We start from the raw sequence: 26,244 nt of genomic DNA, 5'->3' as shown, positions 1-26,244 counted from the left end.
TTTTTTAATTAGGGTGCCTAAACGTCCTGTAATAAATTCTCCAGTGGTGAGCATTTATATTCATGAAGCAGATGGGGCACTGGATCAACCAATCACAGTGCAGTTCAGACTTCGAGAAACACAAGAACGTTCCAAACCAATTTGTGTGCATTGGAATCACTCTCTCCAGTAAGTAATTATTTGTCAGAATTTGTCCGCTTTATAAAGTTTCCCTTTGCGAAATAAGTGTATTTCATCTGAGTGGCTTCAAGTGTATTTCCACGTTTGCAGTCAAATTTGCGAAAACCCCACTTTATTTTTATGTGTTACCATTCAGCATACCTTAAAGTATAACTAAAGGCAAAAAAAAACTTTTCTCTCGTTTCAGACAGAGTGGAGAGGGATTAGAACCCCTGTCAGGTTTTATTGCTGTCTATGCCCCCATTGGCGAGATTCACCCTCTCTGTTTGTCCTGTTTACCATTATCATTAAAGAAGTGAAAGTAATAGTGAATAAAGAAAAGCAATAGAGGGGAACCCTTCCAATAGGGACACTGGATCTGGTGACCCTGGAGGTCCCCAACGGATTCCCTTAAAGGGGTTGTAAACCATCACCATTTTTCACCTTAATGCACTCTATGCATTAAGGTGAAAAACCTTCTTTACTGAAGCAGCGCCCCCAAGCCCCCCTTATACATTCCTGAGCCCCGTTACTCTAACGACGGGAATGAGCACACCAGCTCCGGCCGGTGTCTCATGTCCGGATTGGATAGATTGATAGTAGCCGCTGCTGTCAATCAAATCCAATGACGTAGGCGTCGGGGGGGTGTCCCGTCAGAGAGCGCTTCTCCAGCGGGGCACTCAAGAAGAGGAGGAGCCAGGAGCGCCGCAGAGGGGCCCCAGAAGAAGAGGATCGGGGGCCACTCTGTGCATAAGCAACTACACAGCAGAGGTAAGTATGACATGTTTGTTTGTTTTTTTAAACTGAACCTTTACAATCACTTTAATTTCCAGGGATTTCCTCTCACTTCATGTTTGTGGGACACAGGAATGTAACACATATGATGAAAAAAAATATGACAAGGGTTATAAAAAAAAGTTTTGCCTACAGTTTTGACTTTATTATTTTTTCTATATTTCTTATCTTTTAGGTGTCTCTTAGAAAGTGTCATGATTGACTGCAAGCATTTCTTAACAATTTCAGTTTTACATGTCCAAGTAGAAAGATTTAGGAATGGGGTGAACTTCTTCTTATTAACATACAAGCCCAGCTTGGAAATATTTAACCCTTTGTTGGGACAGTGTTCAAATCTCGATTACAATGGTTGAGATTATAGACAGGGTTTATTATGGCAAGCACAGTTCTATGCCCCACCCCCCATAAACAAATATAAATAGTAGGATTTTTCAGTGCTAGAGTTTCCAGAAAAGGGTGTCTAAAAGGTAAGCTGCAATTTTTTGAATATTTTTTCAAGTTATGCTATGTGTATGTGAACATGTTTTAAATAAAAGTATAGGTGTTATCCCAATTTGGCTTCTAAAGTGCAAATACACTGTAAGCCGGCCATTATTGTAGTGATGTCTTACTCAAAACAAGTGTAAATTCCCATTATTGCCCCTAGGGAAAGGCCTGTATGTCTTGGTCCTTGTTCGATCATTTGCTTAGTCCATGGATTCAGGCTATATATAGCCACCCACATTTAAATTGTATAATACATGTACCTGTACTTTAAATGTACAATCTTCATTTTCATTTCATAGAATTTGAAAATATCTATAATAATTTTTCAGGTTACCCACACCAGGGGGTGGCTGGTCAGCTCGGGGCTGCGAGCTTGTTTTTCGCAACGAAACACACATTAGCTGCCAGTGCAATCACATGACCAGTTTTGCAGTGTTAATGGATATGTCACGAAGAGAGGTGAGTGAGTTAGGTTTGTTTTAAGGGGAGTGTATTGTGGTTTAGTGTACATTGTCTCTATTTGTTTGGGTCAAAACCACAAAAACTACATTGCATATGAATACGTAGTATTTTGCATGTTGCCAAAAGGGGTTGATTTAGGCAGTTTTCCAGTTTCTACTTATTGTTAAAAGGTTTGTTAACGGAGCTGAGTAGCTCAAGCTGAAATTTACACACAATGAAAGAGCATATGAAATTTCAATTTTAAAACTATAAACTCAAAAAAAAACCCAATCATATTTTTTCAAATGGACATTTATTAAAAAATATATTACAACAACAGTGAAGCACTCCTTGATAACAAATAGCACTTTTTAACTTAAAATGTGAATATTGTCATCAAATCGGAGAGCAATATGTATCGTGCAATACTGAACAGTAAATGGTGACAAAAGTCCCAAAAACTCAATCCAATCATAAGTGAAGTATTCCTAAACATGAAAGATAGTCCCATACATAATTTTTATTGGGTGTCCATAAGCAATCACCAAACTTCATGTGCCACAAAGCAAATCCTTTCATGCCATCTGATATCTTCCACCATACAATGCCACTGAAAGTGTCACCCAAGTACTCAATCGGGTGTTTCCTCACTTGGTGCAGAGGACCCCTTAATTTCTCAAGGTGGCCAACAGCACTCTTGTAACTCAAGCAACAGAACAGCAGCATCCTGCTCTCATATCAATGCTCCGTAGCTCTTGCATAGGTGTCTCAAGAAAAATGTGCAAAGAAGATCCAAATAGTGTAATACTGCCAGTAGTATTTATTGAGAGGAAGAAATATATAGCACTCACAATTTGTAGAGACACATAAACGTGTCAGATCACAGTCTGCATATACACAGTAGCAGTAGATGGACAAGATAGTGCCTAGCTCCTCCCAGACGTTATAAAGGTCCCGCCCAGCTGACGCATTTCGCCCCTCCGGGCTTTCTCAAAGGCTCAAGATTGGGACAGGCACTATCTTGCTGAGTCCATCCACTGCTATAGTCTGCAGCCTAGAATGATGTTATCTTGTGCTTTTATAGTCTACTCAGTCCTCTGAGTTCTGCTAGGTTCTGTTGGTCTTCTCTCGGTTTTTACCATGGTATGCAAGATTCTATGACCCAAATCACTGAATTAAAGGAGACTGCGTCGGCTCTGATTAATGCAGTGCACATGTCTCTGAAAGTTAAAGGACCAGTCTGTTGCTTCCACCAGTGCTATTTCCAGTCTTGAGTCATCTAACACTTTTAAGGCTTCAGACTTTACCTTTTGTACCTGCATTTCCAACTGTGTCTGTATGGAGATCGAAAACATCTTGACAAGCTGTTTGCTCTCTCTATGATACCAGTTTGTGGCACTGCCCTTCAGCCTCTCGCTGTCTCGGGGTACTGGCCCCTGTACTAGTTTTGCTGTATTATCACGGCATCCCTAATGTTGAGGGAACAGTCAGTCCAGGCTCATTTGAACAACATGAAGTTGATCGTTCAGACATTGGAGCGATTTGAATGGAATCCTCAGTAATCTTTAATGGAACCAAGTAAACATTTGGAGTATCTGGGTCTAGTCCCAGACACAGCTTAGGCAAAGTGTGCCTACCATAGGAGAAACTTCTGATGCTCTGTCCTCAGGTTTGTTCTCTGTAGTGCAGGAGTTGTCTGACTCTTCTTTTGCATGAATGTCCTACATCCACTCAAAGCCTCTTTGAAGGCAGTTCCATTTGTCCAGTTTCACTTCAGACCTCAACACTGCAACATTTTACCGTCATGAGACAAGTTGATCTGGTTTCTGGACAGAGTGATTCATATATATCATCTGAGGACCAGATTTTCCCTGGCCTTGTGGCCAGGGAAAAATAATAGAATATCATAGAACTGGGCAATTTGCCTTTCTCTACAGCATTGGACCATCCACTCAGAAGGTCATCCGATCCAGACTCAGTCAGACAGCATCACAGTGGTGGCATACACTAATCATTAGAGAGAAGTCAAAGGTTGTGACGAGAGGTTGATTCCATACTGTCCTGGGTAGAGCTTAATGTTCCAGCCTTGTCAGCCATATACGTTCAAGACTCAGAAACTTGGCAGGCAGACTTTCTCAGCCAGCAGTACCTGGACCCAGGGAAGTGGTCCCTACATCAGGTTCAACAGCAGATTTGACAGGTTTGTCTCGAGGTACAGGGAGACTCAGGCAGAAGCAGTGGATGTTGTGATGGCAGCATGGGATCACTACACCCTGGTCTATGCCTTTTCTCCCCTGAGATTCCTCCCTCAACTGCCTCACAGGATCTAGATTGGGGACATTCCGGTGATTCTCATTGCTCCGTACTGGCAGAGGTAGATGTGGTACACTGACCTAGTAAGTCTCCTGACAGATGCTGCTTGGGTGACTCAAGATCATTAATATTTCTGCTCAAAGAACCAATTTGCCATCCTCCTTCATGGTCATTGGCTTTAATGGTATAGCTGTTGAACCCAGGTTTGAAAGGATGGAGGCCTCTCCGAGTATGGAATTTCTATGATGCCAAAAGCTAGCAAAGCTAGGAAGTCTACTTCTGGCAAGTTCTATCATCGAACATGGAAGGCCTACTTCACTTGGTGTGAATCTTGGGGCCTCCACCCCAGGAGTTTCTCCGTGGGATGAATCTTCTTCTTCCTGAAGCTGAGTTTGGACCAGGGTGTGGCTCTTGACACTATCAAGGGTCAGGTTTATGCCCTTTCCATTCTGTTTCAGAGACTGTTGACCTCTGACTCTCTGATTAGGACTTTTGTACAAGGGGTCTCCCATGTTACATAGTTACATAGACATAGCTCCAGACATGTAGCTCCCATCTATTGCACTGTGAGTCTGAGCTCATTAGAGACCTTCCTTTTTCCACTCTCACCCACAATGTGGTGCTTTTTGTAGCTATAACGTCTGCAAGATGAATGCCTGAACTGGTAGTCTAATTATCCTGCAAGGAACCCTTTTTAGTTCTACATAGGGGCAAGGTTGCATTGAGGCCCAGGACTTATTTTTTGCTTAAAATGATTGCAAATTCAGAAGGTTTTTTATCTTAATGTATTCTGTGCAAACCTTCTGTGTGCAGCAGCCCCCCCTAATGCTTACATGAGCCCCAGCTCGATCCAGCGATGTTGCAGGACAGTCTTGGATGTCCGGGACTCTCCCTCATTGGCTTAAGCAGCAGCGGCGTGCCATTGGTTCCCATTACTGTCAATCAAAGTCAGTAAGTGAATGCGAAGAGAGGGGGCGGGGCAGAACCGTGGCTCCATGTCTGAATGGACACACAAGCTGCTTGCTGTAGGGGCATTCAGCAGGAGGAAGGGACTCAAGAAGAAGGAGGAGGATCTGGGCTGCTCTGTGCAAAACTACTGCACAGAGCAGGTAAGTACAACATGTTTTTTATTTTTAAAGGGTGAAAAACATATCCTTTAGTATCAATTCTAGGAGGTTTCTGCCTTTCACTTCATTCAACACATTGTTTTTCCATCCCTTTGTCTGGCTCCACAACACCACAGCTTCCTTCAAATAGAATGATTCCCTTTTTGCAATCCATGATGCATCCTGTAAGGGAGCACCAGCTTCACATTCCACCAACTCTAGGTGGCTCAGGCAGACAATCATTCAGCTTATGGTCTCAAGGATCAGATTCCACCCTTTCTTTTCAAGACCCACTCTACTAGATCTGTAAGTGCTTCTTGGGCTTTTTGACATTAAGAGTCTGTTTTTCAGATTTGCAGTGCTATCTTCTGTTCACATTTTCCTTATTTTCTACCACATGTACATTGTGGCCTAATCTGTGAATGCAAGGTCATTCTGGCGACTCCTTAAGTTGCTTGTAGCTCCTAGTTCTCTGTTGTTTTCTAGGGCCTGCTAGCTGTGTTGGCCATCCCTCAGTTGTACTACTTTTGGACATCTGAAAGTAGTCCCTTTATGAACAAGAATGGAAAATAGGAATTCTTTTCTTGGTGTCCATTAAGGGAAGCAAATTCCACAGCTCTGTGTTTATGATCATGCTCTCAGTACTGCCTTGCATACTGGTAGTGGGAGGGGGCATCCTAGGCTGGCCTACATTTTTTTTTTGTTTACTAGTGTCCAATCCTTGTGCAAGTCCCAAAAGACTTTCTATGTCCCTCAATGGACAACAAAATTATTTTTTGATGAGTTTAAAAAATCTGTTTTTTAGTGATGGGCCCACTTAATTATGTTTGATGTGAAAGTGAGCATTATTTTGTCATAATAAGGTCTACAAACGCCAGGAAAGCACCGAAATTGTTTCCCTTAGTGGAAGAATGAAAAAATAAAAAATAAAGGAATACTATGTTATGGGATGGTGACCTGCTGCATAAATTAAACCACTGTAATTAGAAAATGATGTCAATAATTTTACTAGTGTGTGCCAATGTTTTAACATTTTGTTTCCATGGATTAAGTATATAATTATACATTGTATGTACAGATGCAGGCATGTCTGTCTGTTACACACTTAGGCTCACTGCTTTACAGTTATGCTTAACTGCTTCTTCATTTAGCTCAAGTCTGTAAGCCAGCCAATGCATTAAAAAGCAATAAACACCTTTCAGTGACCATGATGTTCTGCATGTGAGTAGCCTGTGGGAAACATGTCTAGGATTTGATCTTAAAATGTTATTCTTTATCTGTTTACAGAATGGAGAAGTGCTTCCTTTGCGCATCATTACGTACTCTTGCATAGGTGTAACCCTGGGCTTTTTGCTTCTCACTTTACTTTTCCTGTGTATCCCACGTTCTCTGCGTTTCAATCAACACAGCATCCATCGGAACCTACTACTGGCTCTCTTCCTGTCTCAGCTCAGCTTCATACTGGGTATCAACCAGGCTGACCTGGAGGTAGCTATTGCATATGTTCTCAGTTTAAAATTGTGTGCTCTTATAAGACAAAATATATGTATATATGAGTCAAGCATAACATGGTTCATTTTGCCTCCTGGCTGGAGTTCAGATTTAATATAAGAAAAGTTTAGTAATAACAGTGAGAAAATAGTTTGCTTCAAGTAAGCTAAGGCAGATAGATGATGGTAAACATTCACAATTATATTTAGTTATGCAGGTAGGTTTTATGGTTTGGTCCATCACTTTATTACGTTAAGGTTTTCAGTTTGTGATTCCCATTGGACATCAAGTTGCTTCTAGCTACCCAGAAAGAACAATTTTAACCTATAAGAAGTGTCGCCTGTGCCAGTGGTTGAGAGCCTTTGCTGTAGACCATAGCACAATTTAAGTGTTCCACAAAAACCATCTGGGATAATGGAAGCATAAGTAATTATCTGCAAAAGCTTGTACGTGCTTGGAGTATGACATGACTTCTTACTTCCATTGTAGCTGTTTTTGCATTTGGTCCTTTTAGGCCTTGTGCACACAGGGCTTCTGTTTAGCCCTTCTGGCAGGAGAAAAGCTTCTTAGAAAAATGAGGTAAAAGCTGTGTATTGCACAGGTGTTTAGGCATTGTACTGTTAATTTATTCTGGCCATTGGAATGCATTAATGCTCAAACATTAGACATTTCTTGCATTGAGGCAAGTTCAGCTTTTAAATGTTCCTCTTCTAATATGCCTGTAATTGCCTATGTGTGCATGGACACATAGGCTTACATAGCAGTGCTTTTACAGGCTGAAAAAATAAATGCCAAACACCTGTAAAGGCAGAGTTTAAACCCAGTGTGCATGAAGCCTATATAAACTACCTCAGTTAATGATGCACAAATGCTTTAGTTTAGTTAGTTTGTGTGTTGAAAATGTATATTAAACTATTTTATTTTTTATTTTTCTCCCTGACATGTTATTTTTTTTCCCACTATATTTCTTTTTTCATGTCTGCCCTTGCCCTACATACTTGCTTCATGTACATTGTCTTTCTGTCTATAAATTATCCATCTGTTTCAGTTTGCATGCACTATCATTGCTATCCTCCTCCATTTTCTCTCCCTGTGTTGCTTTTCTTGGGTTTTTCTTGAAGTTCTGCACATATATCGCAGACTGAGTGAAGTTCGAGATGTCAACACTGGTCCAATGAGATTCTACTATGCTCTGGGTTGGGGTGTACCCGCCTTTATCACTGGTAAGTCTACAACAGTTATACAGGCTTGGCTATATATATATATCTAAAGCTGGTCATTCATTGCTAGAAAATAGATGCTCCATCTGTTGTGCAAAATGGTGCTCAGGAGGCAAATAGTACATAAAAGTTTTGGCACTGCTTAAAGCCATCTGAGATCAACATGTATCAAGCTGCCCTCATCACTTTTCCTAATTTCTAGCTCTACCGCTCTCTTTCTATCAGTCTTTCAGAAGCAAATTTCTTTTTCTGTTTGTTTTGGTTTTATAATGGTGGGCGGTTTCTCAGGCCTTGCCAGTTTGTGTTCCACTAACAGCCTTGAGTGTACCTTCTAGCAAAACTGATGCTGGTGTCCCAGATCTTTGTCACCTGCTTGAGTCCACACCATCAGGCCCCCCTTTAACTTCATCTGGCACAGCTTCTTTCTCTTGTTTATCTAGAGAGAAGCTCATCACCGCTGTGCAGGGGCCACAAATTCACCCTATCCCTAATCCCCCTGCACGGTAGTAGAGTCTATCTCTTATACATAACAGAGGAGTTTCAATCCAGACATGGAACAGTCTTTCTCTAAGTTTACCCATTCTGGGTTCCATTAAGAGCCTGGACCCGCAAAAACCTTCCTGGTGTTTATCCTGTTGCACCCTGTGGTGTATGGCGATTTGCCTAATTCAGATAATTGTTTCCTCCTCCCAGGAATTTCACTTGGCTCTATCCTATTGAGCAGGGGTTATTTAAGAATTGGTCTATCCCCGTAGTTGATCCAGCCATTTCCTATCATAACAGGACTTCACACCCCCTGTGGAGGACATATCAGCGTTTAAAGATCCTGTAGATAAATTCCTAGAAACCCTTTCCAAGGCCTTGTTCTCCCTTGCGGACCCTGCCCTGCAACATGCCATTATGGCTAAATTCATCTGGTAGATCTTAAAATGGTATTAAACTCAAAAACTGCGGGCACACCCTAATTATTCACCCCCCAACCCCCCCCCCCCCCCCCCCCCGTGCCAGCCAGGGCTTTTTTCTGGTAAAACTGCTGGGTTTGCTAATGGACACTCACTGGCAGTGACAGTGCTGCCAGTGAGACAGTTTTTTCCGATGCTCCCTCTATAGTTCCGGCAAGTGATCTCTTACTGTAGGCGGTGGAGTGATACAGCTGCACTCTGCCTGCCCTCCAGTGCCTCTTCTGCTGTCATAGGATAGGAGGTAAGCAGCACCTAGTGGGGAGCATGGCCGAATCTAGAGAGTAGATTTCACTTAAACAATGCTCTGCCAGTAAAAATCCCCCCTTCCAAACCCCCCTCCCCTCCACTCCACTCCACTCCACTCCCTGCCACTCCACTCCACTCCACACTTCCCAAACAAGAGAGGAAAGAGGGCTCGATCCTCTCTGGTCCTTCCAGCCCCCACCCCCTGTGTCTGCCCCGCCCACACTGCAATCCTTGTGTGTAGCCTTGGTCTGAGAAAGGAGATGCGTGTTTGAGCTTCTGTTTGGGATGCACACCCTAATGCAATAAGCTGCGCACACCTATGGTCAAGTCCATCTAATGCCACATGCACACGATCGGAAATTCAGCTGGCAAAAGACCGATGAGAGCTTTTGGTCATAAAATGCGATCGTGTGTATGCTCCATCGGACTTTTGCTGGCCGAATTCCCGCCAGCAAAAGATTGAGAGAAGGTTCTCAATTTTTCGGTCGGAAAAAGTTTCAATTGGAAATTCCAATCGTCTGTACCAATTCCGATGCGCAAAATACTAGTGGGCCTCCTCGCCGCCTTGTCTCAGCTTTTTAGTCAGGGTGTTATATCTCTGGTCAAGAAAGGAAAAAGCATTCAAGGGTTCTACCCAAACATATTCATTATACCAAAATTCAATGTAGACATTCAATTTTGGATTTAAAATAATATCTTTCTGCAAGTGCAAAATTTCTGCATGGAATCTGCAAGGTCAGTTTTTTGTTTACTTCTTTTTGGTAAATGAGTAGAGGTACTATGCACGGACAAGGGTCTTGTATGGAATTTGGTGGGGAACCCCACGCCGTTTTTTTTTTTTTAATTTTGCTGTGGTTCCCCTTAAAATCCCCACCAGACCTGAAGGGCCTAGTATGGATGGGGGGGGGGGGGGGGGCACACTGTTTTTTTTTCTGCATTTTTAATTGTCTGCATTCTTTTGTTTACATTTTAGCTCTCAGTTGGGTAGTCTGTTCATGAGTCATCGGTTGTTAATGACGCAGCAGCCGGCCTTCCTTAACCAGCCATTCTTCACACAGAATTCACACCGGTCGATCATTTTTCGACCGATCCGAATTCTAATCATTCTGAAAATTTGGAATTTGTTAGAAAATTAATAAACAAAACAAATTTCAACTAACTTTGTTAATATTTCATTCGGATAGATCTAAATAACCAAAAAGTCGTTCGAATGAATATTCGGACCGAAACAAATTGCACATGTCTACTATCAATCCAGTGTGCAAATAGCAGGACTACTGGTCTTAGAATGCAAAGTAAAAGGGGAGAGGGGTTTCAAGGCCCCCCATTATCCCAATCTCATGGGATTGCGGCAGCCAGGAAAAGGTTTCAAGGCTCCCCTTTTTAATCTTGGCAGTGCAAGGTGAGGGTGCCTTGTAACTCTCAGGCTGGGCGAACCCTTGAAACCTAGGTCACATGACCTTAGAATCTTCTAGAAGGCTGTAGAGCCCCTATATAAAGGGGGTTCCGATAAGGGGTTGTTGCCAGATGCCTCAGGAGGAGGAAGGGCGGGGAGCTTTAAATATTTCTTCTTCCTATGAATAATGGTTTATTTCTACAGTACATATTACAAACACTTTTATTATCTTGAATTATGCTTTGCTGTTTTGTTCATATATCACCTTCTTATGCCTCATTCCCCTAGGTCTGGCAGTGGGGCTTGACCCTGAAGGTTATGGCAACCCTGATTTCTGCTGGCTTTCTGTATCTGACACATTAATCTGGAGCTTCGCAGGGCCTGCTGGCTTTGTCATATCAGTAAGGAAACCTACTCCATATTAAATTAGCTGCTTTCTCATTTGATTCAGTGAGACACTATAATCAAGCTGTGGTGAATTGTCCTAGCATTGACTGTACCCCATCACTAACAACCTAGTTACTTTTTATTAGAATTGTCTTGCAGTACTGTTGTCCAGCTTTTAGAATGTGTTCTGGTAAATCCGTATATGTAGTTTTGTAACATAGCAGCCTTTTACTAAAATTACCTATATAAAGGAGATTGCTTCTAGCAAATTCCTTAGAGGTTGTAAACCTTCCTGGGTAATTTGTACCTATAGGTAAGCCTAGAATTAGGCTTACTTATAAGTACAAGTAAGCAATATATAGCAATTTAGGTGACTTCCGTGCTCCCCTTTAGTTCCCCACTCACCAGATCTCTGCAGCCCTACAGGGGTAAATCGCATGCAGTGAGTGTGGTAGCAGTTCTCAGGGCAATCACCTCCTCATTAGCTCAGCACGTAACGAGGTATCCAGATCCTTGAGCCTCTCCGGGAGTAAGCTGTTCCCACTAGATTCGATTTTAGTAATTACCTCCCTCGTGGTAAACCACAGGTTACACTCATGGACAAAAGAGATGGGTACTGTACTGTAAATCCAGATGGTATTATTAAAATTTTAAGTTTAAAAAAAAACACTTGGCATATTCAAGTGTGTAAGCTAGCATAGCTTGGTTGCAGTACAAACCGGCGTGCGTTCCACTGACTGGAGCTCTGCAACCGGACATTACGTGAGTGGGTACCAAGCTCCACCTTACGTGTTTCGTCACATTGCAAGCTGATACACCAGTTTGCAATCAGTACTATTATTAGGGCTTTATCTGTATAAACTTGCCTTAAACACAGGGTGAGAACACCTGTTAGGATATCTATTTTATTTTGAGTTTAGCACTTACTACTTATTCTTTAAAGAGTGATTCACTGTGGAGGATTACCCTTCAGGTGACGGCAGTGTTTTTTCACCTATTTTACATTCACCTGGAAAGAGTGACCCATTGCGGAGGAGCACTCTTCAGGTGACGGGAAGCACCACCCACCCCTATACCCATATAGCTTTTACTATTGGTACTCCGGTTGGAGCTCCTTGGGGGGAGGCAGCAGCCCAGCCTACACCTAACCGCGGAACCTAACAAATTTTTATATCTGAAAATCTCTATCTATCTATCTATCTATCTATCTATCTATCTATCTATCTATCTATCTATCTATCTATCTATCTATCTATATATATATATATAAATGTGTGTTTCGGTTTAGATATCATTTAACGATTCTCTTAGTAAATTTAAATAAAAAAATACCTCTGCCTTGCTGAGGAAACCTATATAACTGTGCTGCAGTGTTGTTAATAGAAAATGTATAAAAAATTATTTAGGTTGAAATATTTGTATTTTTTACAGACTGGACTGTTTCTTTGCATTGTTTCTGGGCGTGCATCCTGTGCAGCACAGAGGAAAGGATTCCAAAAGAAAGGGACAGCGTAAGTGCCACTTGCTATTATCTCTCTGTCCATTCTCAATATTGTCTTCTATTTACTCTTCATTCCCTTTGGTGGACAGCTTTTGTATCCATATGCAACAGTGTACACTAACCAAAGCAAACCTATGTCTGTATTTAGTTGCTAAACCTGTTCTCCATATTTAGCAGTTCAGCCTTGCAAAATCTGGACAATGCCACAGGTCCACGTGGCCAAGGCTTGGTTTACTTATGTACATGATGGAAATTGTTTTTCAAGCTTTTTTATATGACTGTAATCATGTATCGAACAGTATAGCAAATTATCAAACATAACATTTTCGAATCTGCTGTTGTTTGCTCGTAGATCTGGACTCCGATGTTCCATATTCCTGCTTCTTCTTGTTAGTGTATCTTGGATTCTTGCTCTGTTGTCTGTTAACAGCGATCTACTGTTCCTACATTACACTTATGCTGGTGTTGTCTGTGCTCAGGTAATTAAGATTTTTCTTATAACTAGGTGCATTTCAAGGCCCGGTGACTATTCATCTAATAACAGTGTCTCTTGGCAGGGTCCTCTCATCTTTTTGATCAGTGTGATATTCAGCAAAGATGTACACAGGTCACTTAAACACAGCGTTCGTAAGATGAATGAACCTAGTGTCACCACAAAGTCCACCCTAACCTCGGTAACTGCTGTATTATGATTCTGTTCTCTTTAAGTTCTGTTCTGCTCTGTGGCATGTGTGTTTTTTGTAATTCCAGCATATTATGCATTTAATGATACAATAAATTGTCTGTTACAGTCACATCCACATAACAGTTATGCAGATGGTCAGCTCTATCATATGCCATTTGGTTCTTCAACTGGCTCTTTGCACAGTTCTATACCTTCAAGAGGCAGTCATTGTTACCTGCCAATCCTGCTCAGGTGAGACACTGTTCTATTATAAGGCAAGCATGTAAAGCCTTATAGACTTAATAGTTATAAATATATTGAGGGACATTTTTTAAGCAGATTAACAATGCGTTTAGATGCAAATCAGGCTGCCTCTTAATTTTAATGGTTTTGAGACCATTATGTCTTTTTTTTATTTATTTCTTTGGGGCAGCCAGCAAAGACAGATTTGCACAGGTCTGTGACAGATTTACCATTTGAGATGAGACAGACGTTCATCAAGATATTTTCAATTAAAACAAGCACACAAGTGGTCAGGAGCAGGTTTTTTTGTCACAGTTCTATTTTAGAGCAGCTGAGGGAGGATTTATGAATTATGTTGTCTAATTATAATACATCTGTCTCAGATTTGCCTTATTGCTCCTGTTTAGCATCCTATAGCTGTGCATTAGAATTTAAAAGTGCCCCCAATGTGTCTTATTGCCTAGAGCTACTTATAGTTAGAAGAAATAGTTCCCTACAAACTTGTAATCATAATGCGTATAATCATGTTCAGCATTTTTGCTTTCTTTAAAGGCAACATGTCCACAAGTCATTCCTTATAAGAAATATATTTTTCTTTCTTGTCCATGAAGGGACGCAAAAATTCTGATTCTGTCAGGTTATACTGCTGCCTACAGGAGGATGGGCACTGGCATACAAATTGTAAACTAGCCCTGGGTTACCACTCCTTTTCCAGTATGCCTAATTTTTTGCTAGTGTGCAAGATTTATTCTGCTCTGCTGAGACAGGTCCTTGCTAGGCTTTTTGTCTTCACCTTTCTCCACCAATTTTTCCATGGATTCTTCCATTGACTTCAGTCAAGGTTCCTCACTACATCAATGTTTTAGCTGTTTCAAATCTGCCTTTTCCACCTAGGAGTGCTATACCCAGACCCCGCTGAACTGGACTTGTGGGGCTCACCTGGAATGTGACCTTTATACACTTGGCTCTGCATTGTGGTGTGTTCCAGACCTTTGTGTACTTGAAAAAATAAATCATCAGAGCACTTTTCTTGCACAGAGCTGTGTCATTACCACAGGCAATGACCTTGTTTCTGAAGACTCACTTTTATTAAGTAAGGCTGGTTATGCTGAAGTGCCAGAAACTACCACCATACCATATTGAACTATTGGGAACGTTTCAAATTTCCCACCCCTGCTGGTTTCATCATCGTATGCGTTAACGCTGATGTCACCTGCTGGGTAAAGTGTCACATGCGTTTCATGTTCCATTCCTGCTATTCAGTATAGAGAAAGCACTATTCTGCTGCTCTGATCTTCACTCTGTTGCTGCTGCCCTCCCGACGTGGACACATCCAGATGCTCAATCCTCATTAGCTGCCTAGGTTTGAGAGAATCTGAGGTCTTACCTCACACTTTGGGTGTAGTTGCACACTGCTATGCGCTGCAGTATGTCTGCACATAGACACAGAACGGAGGTTGGTCGATTCTCTGTGGAGTTACTCCCTTTTGGGATGACCTCCCCATCTAGGTCTTGAACATCAGGTTTATTCTCTGTGCCCTCCCTCTGACCATGTAAAGTAGACAGAGAGATTCATCTGTCTGGTAGGGGGCTTGGTCTCATCAGATTCGGGCACTGGTCTGTCGGGCAACTTATGGCAAATCCACAGTTCTTCGTTGGGCCTGTTAGTGTTTTGTGCTGTGTTGTTAACCCCTCAATTGAACTGCTTTTGGATGCCTCAAAAGCATATGAATTTCTGTGTCCTTCAATGGGCAAGAAAGAAAATAGGATTTTTTAACTTAAAGCAGACCTTCAGTCATTTTTTCAAATTTCCATCTATTAAATCTTCTGCCCTTGTTGTTTTAACTTTGGATAGTAAAACTTTTTTTTTTCTGCAAGTAAATACCTTATACAGCCAACTTCCTGTTTCTTGTCTGTTCATTAGCCTAGGCTTATGACATCATGCACGGCTCCCTCTCTCTCACTCTCATCAGAGTTTGCCAGGAAGGGAGGGGGGATGAGTCATAAGAGGGTCAATGAGAGCTGCAGGGCTACAGAGCGGGAGGTGTGCCTCTGTGTGTCTGTGTAAATCCAGGAAGTGAACAGGCAGCAGCTTCAGCTGCCCACAGTTGAAATGGCTGCAGCCACACTTAGTAGAGGGAGATTGAGGGAGATTTCTAGAGCATATTTGGCAAGTACAGAATCACAGTATATATAAAATAATCTGCAAAGTGGTTGGAGGGAAGCTTCAGAATGGCAAATTTAGTGAGCAGACAGAATAAATTTTAAAATCATTTTTTTTTGCAATCCATTGAAGGACACAGATCCCACCACTTTGTGTTTATGATCATGCTCTTAGTACTGCTTTGCTACAAAACTGAAGCATGATATTACCAGGAGGGGTTATTCTATAGTTTTTTTTCTTTGTTTTGTCTGGCATTGTCAAGTCCTCTTGTAGGTGGCAGTCTAACCTGAAGATATTAATGACTTCTGTGCCCCTCAATGGATTACAAGAAAAATATTTTAGAGTACAAAAATCCTATTACAACTTTGTAGCTCTACAGATTATACTTACCCAGATATTTATTTGTGTAGTAATTAGTTAGTCATACATATTTACCTGGATATTTGACTGTAACCATGTTGTTCACCTTTAGAGCTGAAGCTGGGCTCAAGAATGGTCATTCACTTTTGGAGTTAAAGGATCCTAATAGAATGGATAACCAAGAAGGTAATACATATACACTTTCCTTATCTGACTATGCACACTAAAGTATTTACATATGCTGAATGAACAGTAAAAACACTTTAATAACAACCCCTCATTCACCTCTTCAGCTATAGACATCGCGGAGGCTTTCATCTTTAACCACTTAAGGACAGAGCCTCGTTTTGAGATTTGGTGTTGGCCCAATTTTTTTTATATTGTGAAAGATGATGTTACGCCGAGTAAATTGATACCCAACATGTCACACTTCAAAATTGCTCCCGCTCGTGGAACGACAACAAACTTTTACCCTTAAAAATCTCCCTAAGGAATGTTTAAAATAATCTACAGGTTGCATGTTTTGAGTTACAGAGGAGGTCTAGGGCTAGAATTATTTATCTCGCTCTAACGATCACTGCGATACCTCACATGTGTCATTTGAACACTATTTTCATATGCGGGCCCTACTCACGTATGCGTTCGCTTCAATTATTTTTTATTTTTACACTTTTTTTTTTTTTTAAATGTGTCATTTTTATTCCTATTACAAGGAATGTAATAGAAAAAAAGCATGACAGGACCTATTAAATATGAGATCTGGGGTCAAAAAGACCTCCAATCTCATATTTACACTAAAATGCAATAAAAAATAAAATTAAAAAATTGTCATTTGAAAAAAAAAAAAAAAAAGTCCTTTTAAGAGCTATGTGTGGAAGTGATGTTTTGACGTCACTTTTGCCCTGCAATTGTATGGGACCAGGTGGAGGGCACCTCTCCTCCTGCCGATAAAAGCAAATCTGCCCCTGAGACCACTTTTATCTGAAAGCTGACCACCCGCTGAAGAGGTGGATACTGGGTTATGGCAGCTAGCTGCTACCATAACAACGTTCTTCCCCTTCAAAGAGCCAGCGTATAACTGGCTCGTTGTGGCTTAAGTGGTTAAAGTTCACAACAGAGACACAAATCTTAGCTTTTTTTTTTTTTTTTTTTTATTATTAAAATAGAATCTTTAAATGTGAATACACAGCAGGTGTTTCTAAGCTGTTAGAAACGAAGGGTCCTTTCACATAGGCGTTTAGTTTTTTAGTTCAGTTCAGTCACTTTTTTTTTTTTTTTTAGAAAAATGGATTAAAAACGGATACGGATGTCAGTTTTCACATTTGGTTTCATGTCCGCTGACATCCATTTTTTACAAAAAAAAGTGACTGAACTGAGCTTCAAACACTGTATATAGCTGGTTGCTAAGGAGGGGGCCAGGAAGCCGGCTGCTGCATCCTTAACAACCGATGAGTCAACCGCTGTCAGCGGGCTTCCCCGCTGACAGCTAAATGTAAAAAAAAAAAATAGAATTGCCGGCAAAAAAACAATCACAAAAAAAAAAAAAATGGCCCTTCTAGTCTAGTATGGATTCGGAGGGGACCCCCACATGGGGGGGTAGGATTTGGGGGCCTCCTTGTTAAAAGGGGCTCCCAGATTCCGATAAGCCCCCCCACCTGCAGACCCCGACAACCATTGGCCAGGGTTGTCGGGAAGAGACCCTTGTCCCCCAAAGCACCCCCCCCATGTTGAGGGCATGCGGCCTGGTATGGTTCAGGAGGGGGGAGGGCCGCTCGCTCATCTCCTCCTCTTTCCTGACCTGCCGGGCTGCATGCTCGAATACAGGTCTGGTATGGATTTTGGGGGTCTTTTAAAAAAATCACAGGGCCTGGTATGGATTGGAGGGGGGGGGGCACCCCACACCGTTTTTTTCACAATTTTTTCTTTCTTTTGCCGGCAACAGCTGATGACTTATCAGTTGTTAAGGACATGGCAGCCAGCTTTCCGGCCCCCTCCTTAGCAACCAGCTATATACAGTTTGTTTAAAGAGGGGAAAAAAAAGGTTTAAAAACGGATGTCAGCGGATGTCGTCTGCTAGCATCCGTTTTCCGTCTGTTCCGTTTTTTTTTTAAACGACACTTAACAGAGGCGGATGTCAGCGGATGATCATCCGCTAACATCCGCTAGCACATAGACATAAATGTCCGTTTTTCCTCCTTTCACACAGGCGTTCCATTTTTTGGTTCAGTTCAGTCATTTTTCTTTTTTGCAAAAAAACGAATACGGATGTCAATTTTTACATCCGTTTTCATGTCCGCTGACACCCGTTTTTCATCAGTTTTTTACAAAAAAAAAGTGAAAAACTGAACGCCCGTGTTTTTGGGTGAAAAACGGATTTCAGCACATCGAATGTAAGCGGATGTCGTCCGCTAACATTCGTTTTCTGTACCATTTTTTAAACGGAGGAAATAATTTTCTTCACCTCAAAAACTGAACTTAACGGAGGCGTATGTCAGCGGATATCAGCGAATGATCGTCCGCTAGCCCATAGCCATACATATATGTCAGTTTTTCATCCGCCAACGGATCCGCCTGTGTGAAAGGACCCTAACTGAAATTCTAGCTTAGAGTCTTTGTTATATCTTTGCGGATGTACTTATGGTACATGCAAGTTGAGAGGACAGAGATGGCTTGTTTTAAAGCTCTTTTAGACTAAGTTTACATTTGCAGCTAGACAGCTCAACCACCTATATTTAACACCACCCCCCTTTTTCCCACCTCCGTGCTTTTTCACCTTAATGCATCCTGTGCATTAAGGTGAAAAAACACCTGGCAGTGACCAGCCCCTCCGTTTTATTTACCTGAGCCCTGGAACTTGACCCGGCAGGGACGCGCTGTCTCTCTGCCCGGGGGGCTCGGCTCTTGATTGGATAGATTGATAGCAGCGCAGCCATTGGCTCCCCTTACAATCACTTTAACTTAAGCTGCAAACGTAGCTTCGGGTTTGTACATTTGCTACGCCTATCATGATTTTCTTCACAAAACAGCAGGAATTATACCCCCTGTCGCATTCGGAGTGCAGTACTTCCCACTGAAAGCAACCCATTCAAGCGAGTATAACTACTGGGACATTTTTTACATAATGCAGGGAATGCATACAAATGTCCTGCCTTTAGAACCACTTTACCTAAGAAAAAAAAAAAAAGAATTTTACAGGTAAAAGCTTGGATACTAGGTGGCTGCTGTATGAATACAGGCATCTCAAAGCATAACATACTGATTTAGGTCCAAATCTGTCCTGGAATAGTTTAAGCAGTGTTTAATGTGTCCTTTGTATTTTTTAGATTCTGACTCAGAAAGTGACTTCTCAGTGGATGATGATGATGATGACCACAGCTGCTCCTTTGCATCCACTCAGTCCTCAGACAGTGATGAAGAAGATGGTGATAGTCCAAGGGTCCCAAGTTGGGATATTTTAACAAACCTCAACAATGAGAAACATTTTCAAAATTCTCAAAAAGGTACATTCATGTTAGAGGTTTTAAGAAGCTCTTGATTTGCAAAAAGCCCACAAGTTACCCACAATACCCAATTAGAAAATTGTTTTTATATTTAAATTATGTAAATTGCAAAATCTATGGACAAGATTTACTTGATCCAATTTACAGTGGTATTGGAGAAATAACTAGCCTACATTTAGTGTATTTAAAACATCTCTGGTGTGACAGTTGATTATCTGGCATCTTCATTTCTGGCACACAAATAAACATTTTAATGGGTTTCTTCTCATGTGTCCACTGTAAAATAAATAATTACAGAGATTAATAATAAAAAATTAACATAAATTTAGAGGCATCCAGTACATATATTACGTGATTTATGTCAGGTGATTGTATACATAGCCAAAAAAAAGAGGAGATTATCCCAAGCAAGTCACATAGGGGGGACACTGCAGTCAATTAAATCAGCTTTATTAGCAAAAAGACATTATAAAAAAAATCTAGGCAAAATGTTGAGCCTCCACCAACCATAAAAACTATTTTAAAAAGACATTGTTGTCTATCCCGAGTTTCCTGTAGCTGCACACACACCCATACACACCGTTATTCACTCCTATGACTTGTAATAAAGGTCCATGGATGTAGGTAGCAGCAAGTTCACCAAAATGGATATTATATTTGGGGTTTGGGCTAACAAGCCATTATAGTTCCATCCGTGCTAACTGTATCCATCAGACCTAATAGGAGTCGGTCTGAAGCATGTCAGATACGGCAGGCAATGATAATAGAGATAGTCAAGAGTGCCTTATGACCAGTTGAAGACTAAAGTAAAATGTATTCAAAACTGACAGTGTCTGCCAAGTAAGGCATAGATGGGCACTCATGTTAGATGAGATTGTGGCTGGTAAACCAGCACATGTGCTCTATGAGCTGTATATAGAGGCTGCTTCACAGTCACGGGGGGGGGGGGGGGGGGGGGGGGGGGGGCAGTGCAAAGTGAAACAGAGTACAAAGTACAACACCGTACATGGGGCAGTCTCACCACCTCCGCTGCACCGCCACTTCACACTCAGTTGTGCATTGTCAGCCAGTCTACTCAGGATCATCTGTCCCTGTCCATGTGTCGGGCGTCTTTTGGTTCTGGTTGACTCCAGCTCGCTTCTCATTCATTTCTACTGCCCATGGGCTGCGATCCCGGAAGGCGTCGGGTGCGTGATGATGAGATGCTGACGCGTTTCGTTCCAGCAAACATGATCTTTGAAAGTCTTGGTAGGTCCAAATGACATTCCCTTGGTTTCTATCTGAATAGTTACATGATCATTTACTGTTTTCATTTATATTCTAGTACACTCAGAAACGTGGGACTAATATTTTAAGTATTTTCATTTCCTATTTACCACTTATCCCTATATAAATGTTGTCTATTGATGAGGTTTAGGGTAATTATTCTTTATAGTAATATATATTATTAAATATATTATATATATAATATTATTATAAATCAGGCAGGCGGAGTACATATTTCTAGCCCCCTGGGGTTTTCCCTCTTTTATCTTTTGCTGTAAAAAGGCATATTGCTTTAAAAGGTATTTGGCTACAACTAAATAATTTTTCAGCAAAATCTCTCCAATTGTTAGCATTTTTACTTCCTCAGTTTTATTGGTAGTGTCCTAGGAGGTTGGAGTTTTTTTTTCCTCTGCTCTGCAAAGAAAAGTCTAGCTATTTTTTCTTTTCATTTCTCTACAAGCTGCTTCTGCTGGTCTCCAGTGGTGGCGGGTGCTCCACCTCCCTTTGGGTGGTACTCACGCGGTCGGGCTCTGTGTTAGCGCCGATGCAGAGCACTGAGGGATCGCTCCAATGACATCTCCCAGGTCTCCCTGTACATCCTCCCCCCTACACAGCCAATACGGTCGCTTTTCCTCTCAGCCAATCAGGTCTCAGGACCCGCTTCCTGATTGGCCTGGGAGGAGAAGCAGGAAGACAATAGTGAATATTAATTCACTATTGTCACACAACAAGGTGGGCTCAGGACCCAGTGCTCTGTGCTCTTTTTTTAAGCCAATCAGAGCTTCAGGCTCTAGTCATGTGCTTTAAAAAAGAAAAAGCCCCATTGCACTGCAGGGGCAGAACAGAGAGCAGTGACTGTTATTCACTGTTCTCTGATCAGAGTAGACCAGAGCTCCTTTCACTAAATAAAATGGTTAGCTTACAGTTCTGTTTACACTTTTGCTTGGTGCTTCGATGAGGCTTTGATGAGGCTTTGGTGGGGCTTTGATGAGGCTTCAGTGGGGCTTCAGTCGAGCTTTGCCATAGACTTCTATGGAGGCTTTGAAGACGCTACATGAGGTATAAAGCTACACTAAAGCTACATGAGGAATAATTTTGGAACTGAAGCAAAAACAGGTGTAAACAGGACTGTAAGCTAACTAATTTTATTTAATGACAGAAGCTTTGACTAGCGTTCAGAGAGCTTTAACAAAGCCTGTCTGAAGCCTTGTTTTGAAGCAAGTGTAAACTAGCCGTTAATGTGTGTTGAAGCCAAAGCAAATGTAAATGAGCTCTTACTCTCAGACCCTATATTATTTATAAATATATTAAATAGTAAGGGTTCCAACACTGAACCTTGGGGTACCCCACTAACATCCCTAGATCATTCAGAGTAAGAATCAGTAATCACTACTCTCTGAATTCGGTATTTTAGCCAGTTTTCTATCAATTTACAAACTGATCTTTCCAAGCCTGTAGACTTTACCTTACACATTAGCCATGTGTGGGGAACTGTGTCAAACGCTTTTGCAAAATCCAAGTATACCACATCCACAGCCACCCCTCTGTCCAAGGTTTTACTTACCTCCTCATAAAAATAAATCAGGTTTGTCTGACAACTTTTGTCTTTCCTGAACCCATGCTGTTGGTTAAAATATTTTAATGTTGTGAAATATGTGTGTTTATTGAAAGAAATGCATGGTAACTGTATTTTGCACTTTGGCATTTTGGTTTTAAGATTTAGTTATTTCCTCAAATGCTATAGATAACCCTGCACCTGAAAAGACTATAGCTAATGGAGAGATGCTTCCAATGGCCCCACCTGACACATCACCTAAACCAGCAGCACTTCAGCCACAGAAAGGTAAGGAAAACTAAACTGAGCTGGGGTACTTTATATGCAGAGACCAAATGCTTACGTTTGTGCTTACTTGTTGCAGGAATTCTGAAGAAGCAGCGTTCTGTTAGTAATCAGATCCATAACGAACTTGGACAGAAGCCTTCTGGTAGAGAAAAACAGAGCATACAGGGACAAGTAAATGGGGGCACAAACATACCTATGAGTGTCACTGACACAGGCAGGAAAGAGTCCTCTGAATCGGAGTAGGTGAATATTCAAAGATATGAGCATTTTGAAACACATCAACAAATAAACTGGGGTGTTTAAAAAAAAGACAGTAATAAATATAAATATATATAAATATATAATATAAATAATAAAATACTTGTACGACGTAAATGTGGTTCAAATATTTATGTTTGCAGTTATAAATTGTCAGGCACCACAGTATATTTCTCTCCACACTGCCATTACCAGACAGCCAGTTAAAGTGGTTCTAAAGGTTAAAGCATGCAGCTCCCGCCACAGCCCCCTAATACAATCTAGCGTTGGGCATGAGAGCGGCTGCTCTCCCAGGTCTCCTGATTGGCTGACAGAGCCAATGGCTCCTGCTGCTGTCAATCACAGCCAGTGAGGAAGGGCTAAGCCACATTCTGTGTGTCTTATTGGGGCAGAGAGCGGCACTCGGGAGCGAGCACGCACGAGTACCTGCTTGCTATGGGGTTACTCGGAGAAGAGGAGGGGCCAGGAGTGCCGGCGGGGGACCCAAGAAGAGGAGGATAGGGCTGCTCTGTGCAAAACTCAGAGCAGGTAAGTATAACATGTTTTTTTATTTTTAAAACATACCTTTTATTATGACTTTAAGCCTAGTCACTGGATAGAGTCTCTTTCTAAGTGGCACTTCTTTGCTTCTACTTTACTCTGATCAAGAAATGTACCATGTCAACCAAAAAGTTTAATCATGTAGTGATGTTTTATTATAGTTGTGTGCTATAACAACATGTTTAGAAACGGCTTGGTGTAGTAATGATCGTTTACAAATCTTATAAAGAAATAAACTTCAAAACTGAAACCACGCTTATGGTCCAAGCAAATGAGAATACAAAAAAATTTGTGACTACACAAGAAAAGCAGCTCACACAGTATTGAATATAGCATAAACTACTAAACAACTAAAAATACATAAACACAAGTGCTGCGCTAATCTCTAATGAAAAAAATAATGTGGTGAACAACAATAGAAATAAGAAATGTGATAAATTGCAACATGGTGTCCCTCTGGGGGTTATTTACTAAACCTTCATGGTGCAAAATCTGGTGTAACTTCCAGGTTTTATTGTGGAGGCTTAATTAAACAAGCTGAAGTTAAAAGCTGATTGGCTACCATGCACAACAGATTCTGGGTGCACCAGTTTTAGTAAATCTACCCCAAACTCTGTGTTCAAAGTGAAAAAAATCCTCATGTGACGCCATCCGTCACAGGGCAAAATCTTCCAATGTGCTCCACTACTCAATCCCACACGTGTGCCAAATGTAAAGTTTGCTGGAAGGGTATGACCCTCCGTTATGAGTTGTCAAACTGTGATTGCTAAAGGGATTGTAAAGGCAGAAGGTTTTTTTATCTTAATGCATTCTATGTATTAAGGTGAGAAGCCTTCTGTGTGCAGCAGCCCCATAATACTTACCTCAGCCCCATCTAGATTAAGCGATGTTGTAGGAATGTCTCGGCTGCCTGGGACTCCCCTCCTCATTGGCTGAGACAGCAACACGACGCCATTGGCTCCTACTGCTGTCAAAGTCAGCCAGCCAATGAGAATAGAAAGAGAGCGTGGCCGGGCTATGTCTGAATGGACACAGGGATCTGTGGCTCGGCTCGGGTGGCCCCATAGCAAGCTGCTTGCTGTGGGGGCACTCAGCAGGAGGGAGGGACCAAGAGCACCAAAGAGGGACCCAAGAAAAGGAGAATTTGGGGTGCTATGTGAAAAGCCACTGCACAAAGCAGGTAAGTATAACATGTTTGTTATTTTTAATAAAAAAAAAAAAAATATTACTCTATGAAAAGAAAAAAAAGGAAGAGCCACTCACTCCCAATAGTGTAAATATCACTAAATAAAATATATTTAAAATCGTTAAACACTCACATAATATGCGGCATCATAGTGCCAAACATCCTGGGATCCAAAACCATGGACGTATGTGCAGTAGCATCACAATGCTCAACTCCACCCATGAATCCCTTTATGTTGAACCTGGAATGGGAAATAGCCCGCTCTAAGCTGACTCTGGTTCCAGGAGAGCAAAAGAAAGTGCACTCCTGTGACCCGAAAAAGAAGAAAAAACAAAAGAGCTTTGGCCGTACTTCTCTTTAAGCATACACTCATGTGATGGACGTGTTTTGCCAGCAAAATACTGTATTTGTATGCATACATTGTAGATCTTTCAATTTATTTGTTTATTATAATTGTAATGTGATTAATCTAATTTCAATTTTCTCCCTCTGTTTTTCTATTCAGGTTTGTCTTCCCTAATGCTCCCCATTAATCCATTCTGTAATAACCACAACTGATTTTTTTTTTTTTTTTTTATTCTACCCTTTACGTTGTTTTTACCTACCTTCCATCACCTCAGGAGCAATGAAACAACTATTTGATCCACTCCCTGCAGCCTATTCTCTACTAGAAGAAGTAACAACTGGGGCTCTAGAATCCAAAATGGACTAAGACTTTTAATCCTTACTCAACAAAAGGAGGATTTCAACTTCCTTTAATATTTACAGTTTTTTGCACTGTGCTGTAAAATGCTATTGCTGTTTGTATGGAAATAAAATACATATTTTTGTTGTTCTTGATGGCTTTTTTTGTGCATTTAACCCTACAAAGTAACTGAGTAAAGATTAACTGATATCAAGCTTTACAAAGTAGATGTATGTTTCACTGGTACTGTAAACATGAATGTTGCTTCAAGATGGTGGGTGGCCACCACCACCTTATGTTTTTTTTTTTAGCAGTTCTGAAACGGTGAAAGATGTACTTCATTGGATTCATTTTACAACACCAAATGGCAGTACCATTGGCTCTGTGCTCTTTCACAGCAGGAGGTATGGCCTGTTTAGCGCTATTCATATATTTGGTGCTTCAGCATCAACGTCTGCAGGCATTGTTTTTGTGTAGGCACAACAAATGCTTTAGTAAAGGTAAACTCTCGTATGCAAGGTGATGGGCTCAGTACACCCTTTAAGCCCTGTCAGATCTCATCAGGTGTTGAGATTGTACATAGATATGTTGAGATCTGGTGCATTTCCTTTTTTTTTGTTAATACACAGAAGACAGACTCTCCACATACCAGTTCTAATATGCATGTTTTTTGGGTTTTTTTTTGTAAATATCTTCAATTATAAAGTCCACATATATTTCAAGCAATTTAAAGAGGGAAAGCAAACATTTACAGCCCAACAGCTGCCACCAATACCACTTGCAACAGATTGTGGAAGTACAATATATATAACAAAAACTTGATCCCCAATGCTTCTTGGTCTCAAGCATCCTGGGCAACTCCCTGCTTTTCCTGATGTATTTTATTACTGCAGTTATAATCCAGAGTATCAAGACTATCAGTAAAAAATGTATTTTCTCAGACAACATAACTATAATAATGTATCTCTGTACAGTAACCTTCCTTTGTGTCACTGAAATATAAAGCTGTAAAACTGTTACTATATGTAGCAT

The 26,244-nt window shown here is 41.1% G+C and overlaps 1 protein-coding gene across 4 annotated transcripts in view; it reads left to right on the top strand.

Annotated features, from left to right (window-relative positions):
- CELSR2 (cadherin EGF LAG seven-pass G-type receptor 2) overlaps positions 1-25,362 on the top strand; it is a 136,034-nt gene extending 110,672 nt beyond the window's left edge. Inside the window, exons 23-36 of one of the 4 annotated variants that reach the window (XM_073615953.1) lie at positions 13-168; positions 1,770-1,899; positions 6,588-6,788; positions 7,840-8,014; positions 10,904-11,016; positions 12,434-12,513; positions 12,856-12,982; positions 13,061-13,177; positions 13,295-13,419; positions 16,047-16,120; positions 19,258-19,434; positions 22,445-22,543; positions 22,620-22,782; positions 25,033-25,362. In XM_073615953.1, coding sequence (XP_073472054.1) covers positions 13-168; positions 1,770-1,899; positions 6,588-6,788; positions 7,840-8,014; positions 10,904-11,016; positions 12,434-12,513; positions 12,856-12,982; positions 13,061-13,177; positions 13,295-13,419; positions 16,047-16,120; positions 19,258-19,434; positions 22,445-22,543; positions 22,620-22,782; positions 25,033-25,060 — 1,765 coding nt within the window. In that variant the 3' untranslated portion in view covers positions 25,061-25,362. Of the gene's footprint in view, positions 1-12; positions 169-1,769; positions 1,900-6,587; positions 6,789-7,839; positions 8,015-10,903; positions 11,017-12,433; positions 12,514-12,855; positions 12,983-13,060; positions 13,178-13,294; positions 13,420-16,046; positions 16,121-19,257; positions 19,435-22,444; positions 22,544-22,619; positions 22,787-25,032 lie in introns of all 4 variants that reach the window. The other 3 variants (XM_073615954.1, XM_073615956.1, XM_073615957.1) reach the window with 3 other exon arrangements.
- The last annotated feature ends 882 nt before the right edge of the window (positions 25,363-26,244 follow it).

Source organism: Aquarana catesbeiana, linkage group LG02 (genome assembly GCF_042186555.1).
Source record: "Aquarana catesbeiana isolate 2022-GZ linkage group LG02, ASM4218655v1, whole genome shotgun sequence".
In the NCBI taxonomy this organism is placed as follows: domain Eukaryota; kingdom Metazoa; phylum Chordata; class Amphibia; order Anura; family Ranidae; genus Aquarana; species Aquarana catesbeiana.
This window is presented reverse-complemented; position numbering and strand designations above follow the sequence as displayed.